The following is a 10,021-nucleotide window of genomic DNA, read 5'->3' as shown; positions in this document are numbered from 1 at the left end:
ATAGGTATTTGAATCAAGTTTCAGACAAAATCTTGCTATGGATTAACAAAAAATATTATATTGAGGTTGTTATGATTGGACATGATTTCGAAGGACATATTGCTATTGGATTAAAGCTCAATGGTATTACTCCAACTTTATTAACCAGCAGTCAACTGAGTCCAATACGAACAAGTATATGGTTTCATATTTTTTACATGTATTTTTTATGATTTAAATCAATATAACTTAAAAATATTCTCTTTTAAAAAAAACTAATGCGTGAATAACCTTTAAAAAAAAATGTTTATTTACCTCTGAAAATTTACAATCCCATTACTCAATTATAAGAATAGATTTATCAAAAGAGTAAAACTATTGCCCAACAAAATAAATGTTTACAATCTTATAGTTAATAAAACTCAGAGCTTTTTATTTTTTTATCTTTATCTGACTTCAAAAAAAAATTGGCTATACAAGTTATGTGAAAAATTATTTCCTATGTATTGCAACTTTAAAGTGTTAAAAAACAATTTTCAAATAACAAACAGTTTGGTGTTTCGGCTTCACAAAAGCAAAGCAGATTTAGCTGTACATTTTTTTAATCATTTTTAGTGTTTGGACTAGCATATATAAAAAGTTGTAAATACAATCACACTTGCCAGTTCAACCTAAGATTTTGTAGTCACATTTACATTTAACGTTTATATGAACATTATCTGCTGGATTTTGTCTATAATTTTTCATTAATTGAATTCCAATATTCTAAATTCAAATTCAACTTTTTATTCATTCTGTATAGCAAATTAAAAATACTGTTAATTGCTTCTGCAGTGTGTTTTTTTTTCCATTTTTTTATCCAATTAATAATCTAATTTGAAATAAAAAGAATAATCTTTTTAATCAACTAATAATAATAAATAATAAAAAACTTTTTAAAGTTTAATTTAACTTTTTCATTTGTAATTTTAAATTATATATATTTATATTTAAGTATATACTTATATTTAAGTATATATTTATATACTTTTTAAAATTTAATTTTTCATTTGTAATTTTCAATTATATTTATACTCTATTAGTATTTTATACTTATATACATTTTGTCACAAAGGGCTACAAATAGGGTCAGAAAAAACTACAAATAGAGTCAGAAAAAATGTTCCTCAAAAAATTTTGTACTGGATATTTGATTTTTATATCACTTTTACAAATTTCCAAGTTTTACTCATCAACCATTGTTTACAAAATCACTGGCTGCCATTTTAGCATTTTTAATAAGATTTTAAAAACCTGGAAATTGTTTGTTTGCTCTGTTTTCACAATAAAAAAAGCTACCTTGCAACTTCTCAAAAAAAGTAGTCAAATTTTTCAACCCTACCCCAAATCTGATTATTTACAAAGTTTTATTCAAGTTCTATAAAAGTTGGCTGAAATTTTATTTTTGTCCAATTTTAAATTTCCAACAAAATTAAAAAAAAAAGGTTACACAAAAATTAAGATCTGAGCCAAACAAGCCAAGGATAAGCTAATGGTAGTTCCATTAGTAAGGCCTCCAGTAGTAGCAAAAGATTTTTTTACTAACTTGTGGCTCAGTTAAATTTTCTCAGCCCTGTTGGCAGCCAATTGGTCAAGGAATACCACATCCAAATCCCTGTACAGTTCATTATACAAGTGAAAATCTTCATAATGTTAATGACTAACATTCTTGCACAATATTTGCAGCACTCAGTAATTTTTTGCAATGACGTAATAGGAGTGGTTGAACACATCATTAACTCTCCACTAGATCTCCCTGATAAAACAACAATGATGCAAGTCATATTTCTTCAATCATAGAGATGCACTCTTTTTTTGAAATTATCAAAATAGAATAGTAAAATTTAAAAAAATAAAGGAAAAGTTAAATTATAAAATCATGATAATTTTTTTATTTATTTGTTTAATAATATTTATGCTTTTTATAATATTTAAACCAATATAATTATTATATTTTATAATTATAATTAAATAATATAAATTGAATATAAAAGGTTAATTTACAAAGGTTTTTTTTATCAGGTTTTTCTGAATCCCAGCTCCATGACAACGAAATTTGTATTTCAGAGAATTCTACTTACTCGCTTTGTACTTGTCAAAATGGCTTTAGTTATAATAATGTAAACCTTATGTGTTCAGGTAATTGTTGTTTCATTCCATTCATAAATTGTTTTATAAAAATAGTTTTTAACTTCTATTTTTATTTTTAATTTGTTTGTTTAAAACCACTTTAGAGATTTAGAGAAACCACTCTAGTTTTTCTCTTAAGTACTAAACATAAAAAGAAAAAGAAAAACCACTCTAGTTTCTCTCTTAAGTACTGAAGATAAAAAGAAAAAAAGAAACTTCTCTAGTTTCTCTCTTAAGTACTGAAGATAGAAAGAAAAAAAGAAACCACTTTAGTTTCTAAGAACTAAAAATAGAAAAAAAAAAGGAAACGGCTCTAGTTTCTCTTTTAAGTACTGAAGATAGATAGAAAAAAAGAAACCACTCTTGTTTCTCTCTTAAGTACTGAAGATAAAAAGAAAAAGAAAGCCATAATGGTTTTCTTTTTTATTTAGTAGGAAACTCTATCTCATTTAGCAGAAAACTTAGTAGTTTATAAAGACAAACAAAGCAGTTGTAGAAGTTGGATTAATGTAAAGCTCATGGGAGCAATGAAGCATTTAAAAAAATATTCTAGTAATAATGCAGCTATTTTTTACTTTCTAAAGTACTAAAATGTAAAGTTAATTGTTTTATTAAATCTTACTAGTTTAACTTTTACTAAATCTCCTAAAATAATAATTTAAAAAGATATGTCGGCACCCTCTTATTGTGTTTTATGTAATAAAAAAAACTTGATTTAAAGATTTTTTGAATAAAAATTTTTTTAGGTGTTGCTCTAGACCTTTAAACATTTAACAGTTCCATAATATCATTAATAAAAAGTTCCTTAACTTTAGGTCAAGATGGGTCTTGAATGAAGTGAAGTTACATTATTGTCTTAAAGATAGTAATAAATTTAAAATATATATATATATATATCAATTTAATATATATATATATTTTTCAATTTAATATATATATATATATTTCAATTTAATATATATATATATATTTCAATTTAATATATATATATATATATATATATATATATATATATATATATATATATATATATATATATATATATATATATATATATATATATATATATATATATATATATATATATATATATATATATATATATATATATGTAAATTATGTTAGTGTATTTTACAAATAGAGTGCTCAATGTCCTTAAAGAACAGAGCAATAATAAATTAGTAAAAAACACTTATCTAACTTTTATCTTCGACTTGAAGTTTCACCATTGCTGGATCATCAGGAACTCTTCCTTAAATTTTAAAGGTCTTGAGGAACCTCAAGATAATTTCCTAGAGCATTGATATTTTTCCAGAGTATTTCTGAAATGAATAGACAACTTTTGCACACCCAGGCTAAACGAATTGTAAAAAAAACTAAAATTCACTCCACCCTAATATATATATATATATATATATATATATATTTAAATATATATATATATATTTAAATATATATATATTTGTATATATATATATATATATATATATATATATATATATATATATATACATATATATATATATATATATACATACATACATACATACATATATATATATATATATATATATATATATATATATATATATATATATATATATATATATATATATATATATATATCATCTAACATCTGTGGTCTAGTTTTCTAAACGTCTGCAGTCTTGTTTTAAAGATCTGGTCTTTCTCTTAAAAAAGTGTGTGTAGTCTCATTCTACAAAAGTGTTGAATGTTTAGTTTAAATTAAACAATTACTTTTTTTGGAAATAAGTTGCTTAAAAATCTTTTTTAATTATGTTTAAAAATTTTTATGAAAGATTAATTATTTAATTATGTTTAAAAATTTTTATGAATCTAATAAAGGTATCATTGATTTTTTTAGATGTTAATGAATGTAGTAATGGTATTAACGACTGTGATTGGGACCATAGTAAATGCATTAACTTGATTGGTAACTATTCTTGTTCATGTCAAAATGGCTGGCAGTTGGTTAATGGCCAGAGATACTGTGAAGGTCTAATTTTAAAAAAAAATTCTTGTTTGACATAAGAAATAATTTGTATTTATTTTTTATAAATGTCAAAGAGTTTTTATTAAGCTTCATCATATAGTTATATAAAATTACTCACAAATGTTAGTTAAATACATATAGGTCACTTGACAACCCTTTTATGTTGTTGCTATTTTTTCATAAAACAACATTTAATAAAAGTTTAATAATTTTTATCCTACTATTTATATTATTTATCACATACATTTTGACATTATGACATATTTATATGACATTTTGCACTGCATTTTTTGTGTGCAACTGCGTTATTTAGAAAACCTAATGCTTGTTTACCAAGTAAATGTTTTTTTTTAATGTATTCACTTTTAACAAAGCTGCAGGTAACTGTAGGTACTGTTTGTAGAAAGAGAAAGAGGTTCAACCTTATGGCAATTAGTCATAAACTCAAACGTGGCAGGTAGAGCAGGATCAATAACATTTACAATGTGATTTCAAACCTTTCAAAAATTTTTAAACAACTTTAAACAACTAAGTTTTGTTGGGATTAAGATTCACCAGCTACTACAAACTACTGCAAACACCTGCAAACAGATGCAAACCCCTGTAAACACCAGCAAACACCAACTCCTGCAAACCACAAGTTGTCAAAGGAGAAAGATCACATGCAAGATTGGCTGTTTGTTCTAAATAATCAAAAAGTAATAATTTTTTGTCTAGACAGGAGTTTATAGTTGTGTCATTAAAAAATAGAGCTACTGAAGGTAAGAATGTTAGAAAAATTGTTAATATAGATGAGAAACAACACAGGAATGGAACCATGTGGTACCTAGATGTTATTGTAAATTTATAAGTTTTGTCCATCAATATTAATTTTAATACTGTGGTTAAAAAGGAATGGTTTAATAATTCTAAAAACTTTTAATAAGATCCTAACTTTGTGTTAGTGAGATAATCTTGTTACTAATACAATCTTCTGATTGACAAAACAATCTTCCTAATAATGAGACAATCTTCCTAATAATGAGACAATCTTCCGATTCATGAAATAATCTTGTGATCAATGATTCAGCTTTTTTTTAAAACTTGATTTAAAAATAGTAAAATTTAAAATATATATTTATTATATAATCAAACACAGATTTTTTGTTCTTCGAAAATTAGTATAACTCATAAGCTTTTTAGAATAAAAAAAGCAACTTAAATTTTATTCATTCATATTATTCATTTTATTCATTCATTTGTTGCTCAAGACAAATCATAAACGTGTTTAACTTTTAGTTTTTAACTTTTAGAGGAAAAAGTGTTGCAAAATGTCATCTAGTTAGAATGTGTTTTGTTTTATTGAGTTGGTCATTTAGTTTTTATTTCTATGTTTCTTTAAATCTTAATTTTTTTATATTTATATAAGTTGATTTGAATTATTTTTTATTAAAATCCTTATTAAATATTTTTTTTTTTTTGTAAAAGAAAGTTAATAATTTTTTTTTGTTTATTTTTTATTTAAGTATCTTAATATTTAAAGTTTACATTACTTAACAGTCTTTTAAAAATACTGTGTTCTACTTCAACAGTCAGCACTTATAAAAATACTAATATGTTCTACTCAATGTACTCTATAATGTATATTACTATGCTTACACTATGCTATATTATTATATTATAGTGTGTTTAAATTATTAAAAAAAATAATTGATAGTATTTTTATTTAAAAGTTTGTCTAATGAAAATTGTAAAAATTTGTTTAATGATAATTGAAATGACAAGATATTTGAATACATTTGTGTAAAATATATTATAAAAAGGCCTATGGTAATTTTTTTAATTAAAGGTTATAGTTTTGTTGTTTAGATTTTTATAAACAAGTTCTTGCTTATAAATTGATATTGTAATGATGAAATAATTATTATTAATCATGAAATAAATAGTGTTAATTATTTTACTTGCAAATTGGAAACAAACAAATTTAAATTTGTTTGTTTGGGAAACATGGAAAAAAGATTTTTAGTTGTATCAAAAGTAAATAAAACTGTACAATTATGTTGAAATGCTAGAACCATCAATTGGTGGCCAACCAATCATTGGTGGGTCCATCCATAGTCACATAAAGCTCATTACAGTGTAACATATAAGTACACTAAAACAATTTCTACCAAACAATTGTTCAAGGTTTGTCAATATCTCTTCCTGAACCAGTTACAGAATTAGCTGAACCCCTTCCTATTACTTCCAAAGATTCGTTATTCCTCTAGGAACTATACAGTCTAATAGCTGCTTTTCATTTAAAGAAAGTTCCTCATCCATCTCAATATTGATTGAGTCATCATCTCTTATGTAACATTCAACAAGATCTTTATACTTCAAAGAATAAATTTGTTCTTCCTCATTTTTCTTAAATTTTTTCTAGGCTTTATTTTCTTTTTAGTTTTTTCTCTTTCAGCTTTTAGCCTTTTTTAAGTAAGTTTATTTTTACCAATTTTTTTCTCCCTTGGACACACTGAAAATCAGAAACCAAAAATATCTTTTTTTACCACCAGAAACTTAAAAAGAACCTTTAATCTTGTCAGTTATTGAATAACCAAGTCGGCACTATTGTACACAAAGTTCTCTTACATAAATCAATAAAAAATATAATATAAATAAATATAATATAAAAAAATATAAAATAAAAATATAAATAAAACTAAACATTACAAACTATTTCTAAACATTACAACTTATCACTAAACATTACAACTTATCACTAAACATTACAAACTATTACTAAACATTACAAACTATTACTAAACATTACAAACTATTACTAAACATTACAACCTATTTCTAAACATTTCAACTTATCACTAAACATTACAAACTATTACTAAACATTACAAAATATTATTAAACATTACAAACTATTACTAAACATTACAAACTATTACTAAACATTACAAACTATTACTAAACATTACAAACTATTATGTAACAATCATGGAAATAGCCATTAGCCATTAAAATTTTGTCTAAAAATTTAAAATACAAAAGTTTAAGGGTTTTAGTATTTAAATTTAATAGCTTGTAATAAGTGGAGCTGAGCAAAAAGTTTTGAAGATAGTTTGAAGTTTAAACTCAGATAAACATTTTATATTTCTGACCTTACAAGTATTTTTAAAAAGATATTTTCTTATAATATTTTCACTTGTTAAATATTTTTTTATAATATTGTCAAATTGTTTTTTAGATGTGAATGAATGTACTTACTTGTGCAAAGGTGGTAATCTTACCTGTAATAATCTAAATGGATCATACGTCTGTATTTGTCCTGTTGGCTTTTCTTACAATTATAATAGTTTACAATGTGATGGTTTGTGTTTTATTTTTTTTTTAAGTTAAAGTATATTTGTATAAAAATTTTGTTATATATTTAATATATTTATGGATTTACGAAAAAATCCAAATTTTTTAAAATATCCTGCTGATATTTTAAAAAATATTTTAAATATAACCTGGCATTGGAGGTAACTCTCATATCATATCTGTTTTTTCACATTTTTTACTAAAAGTATTATAAACATTTTTGAAAAATATTTCATTGAGGTGTAAATTATTTTTTGTTTTCAGCATGGCATATTTAATTTTTTTCAACATTAAACTGTAAAAGATTTTGTAAAAAGTTAGCAATAAGTTTATTTAATAACATATTCATTATTGAAAATCTTGCTGTATTAAATCTAACTAAAAAAGAGAGTTATTGTTCTCTAAACATTTGAAACCATAGGTTAAAACCGCTACTTAATGATGATGTTGTAATAATATATACAGCATTTTTAGCATTAAGTTAATCTATAATATCAAATAAAAATCAAATCAATATATATATATATATATATATATATATATATATATATATATATATATATATATATATATATATATATATATATATATATATATATATATATATATATATAAATATATATATATATATATATATATATATATATATATATATATATATATATATATATATATATATATACATAAAGTTGTATTATATGGGCAATTTCAAGGCAGAAAATGAAAAAGTAGTCAAATTTCATTCTCTTTTTCGTCAACTTTTAGCAAATGAATATTGATGTAGACACATGAAAGTTTATTTTAACTATATCTTTAGTACTAAAATTAATTAATTTAGGTCAATTTTATGCTTCCGAAAGTTACGGTTTTTCTCATTGTCACACTATAAAAAAAAGTATCATTGTAAAATGTTGTTTTAACCATGAATTTATTTGCATAATCAAAATTAATTTAGTGTGAAAATGGAGCTAACATACTCAAATTGTTGTTGGTCAGAGTTTATATTTTTAAAAAATATGTATATTTCAGCAAAATAACGAAAAAACCTTTGCAATTTTCATGTAATGTAAGTTAACAAAAACATGACAAAGTTTTGTTTTTTCTAAAATTAAGTTTAAAAACTAAAGTTTATTAATAAGATATGCAAAAAAATATTAAATCTTATGTTTTTACATTTAAAGTTTTGATTAACGATGCTTAGTTAAAACACATTTTTGTTTAAAATTTGTGTAACGTAAGTTAAAACTACATGCATTTACTAAAGTTCTAGCACTTTTTCATTAACAAAATGAATTACGTCATTAAGTGATTCTTATTTTGTCGCATTGGTTTGACAAGTTTCTAATTGAAACTTTTTATTAGGAAAATTTAGAAAAAAAATCTTTTTTTTTTTTTAATGTTATGAAAATTATTTAAATCAGGGCCTTTGAGAGGGAGGGGGCAAAGGGGGCAAATTGACCCGGGCGCCAAGCTTGAAGGGGCGCCGGACAATCCATTTTTTGTTGTTGTTTTTTTTAACAATAAAATAGAAAACATTTTAATGACAATTTGAAATCTGCTTAGTTTTCGTATTTGAGATTGAAACTTTAGTATTCGTAATAAAAATGCACATGAAAAAAATAATTTCAATTTTAAATTCTATTATTATAATTAATTTTAAACTATTTTTAATGCAAAAACTGGATTTAGAAGTAGTAGAATTAGGCGGAAGCTGGCGTGTTCTGTAAGCCTATGAACAGTTAGCAATGCTAGCTCATGTTCGATTGTACAGAAGATGATGTGCTGTAGTAATTATAATAATAACTGATTAAATTTTGCTTTGAAGCAGTCGATACTGATAGCACTAAGAACTTTGTTAGGTAGTGCATTCCATGGGTTTGCTTAAACTTCTTCAACAATGAGAACAAGACATTTGTTGTCGATTTCGCGGTAAAAGCGCTGTTTTTTTAAGTAGTATTTAACTGTTGAAGCAAAAGAAGAATCATAGTGTTGCATTTTTTAGACAAATAAGTGGCATTGCCTTTTCAGGACCCGCCCAGTTATCAAATATTTGAGTTTTTGCATCTTTGTTGCACTCAATATGTGTAATTTACTGCACTCAATATGTGTGATTCGAAGGACTGTGGATTTGTTGGGGGCTTAAACAATTCCCCTGAAGCTGAGCTAAATGAATTTTAAAGTGAATCATCAGAGTCAGAAGGAGGAACTTTATCTAACAGCAGAGAATGTGAAATTCAACCTGACTTGGTAATAATTAATGCTAACCCCTCTTTTTGCCCAGCTGTCAAAAAGATCAAGATGTAATTATTTTAAAGAGACCTCCTAGCATAAAGGCAGTATTCAAAAGTGGTTATTGTCTTTTCTTCAATGGAACAGAGGAGCTAGGGATCAATGGAGGAAACTCATAAATTGTGTGAAGGAGCATCAATCCAGCCATTGCACCTAAAGTTCTACATGGGTTGGAAAGAGGCATACATTTGTCTTACTAGCTCCACTGGTATATATTTAGAGCTCTTGAAGTGA

At 24.2% G+C, this 10,021-nt stretch overlaps 1 protein-coding gene across 3 annotated transcripts in view; it reads left to right on the top strand.

The window, feature by feature from the left end:
* Positions 1–10,021, top strand: part of LOC136071939 (uncharacterized) — a 200,667-nt gene that overhangs the window by 83,693 nt on the left and 106,953 nt on the right. For all 3 annotated transcript variants that reach the window (XM_065797810.1, XM_065797812.1, XM_065797811.1), the window contains 4 exons: positions 5–174; positions 2,041–2,157; positions 4,034–4,165; positions 7,383–7,505. In XM_065797810.1, coding sequence (XP_065653882.1) covers positions 5–174; positions 2,041–2,157; positions 4,034–4,165; positions 7,383–7,505 — 542 coding nt within the window. The remainder of the gene's footprint in view (positions 1–4; positions 175–2,040; positions 2,158–4,033; positions 4,166–7,382; positions 7,506–10,021) is intronic.

Source organism: Hydra vulgaris, chromosome 05 (assembly GCF_038396675.1).
Source record: "Hydra vulgaris chromosome 05, alternate assembly HydraT2T_AEP".
Taxonomy (NCBI): Eukaryota; Metazoa; Cnidaria; class Hydrozoa; order Anthoathecata; family Hydridae; genus Hydra; species Hydra vulgaris.
Note: the sequence above shows the minus strand (reverse complement) of the source record. Positions and strands in the feature narration are given on the sequence as shown.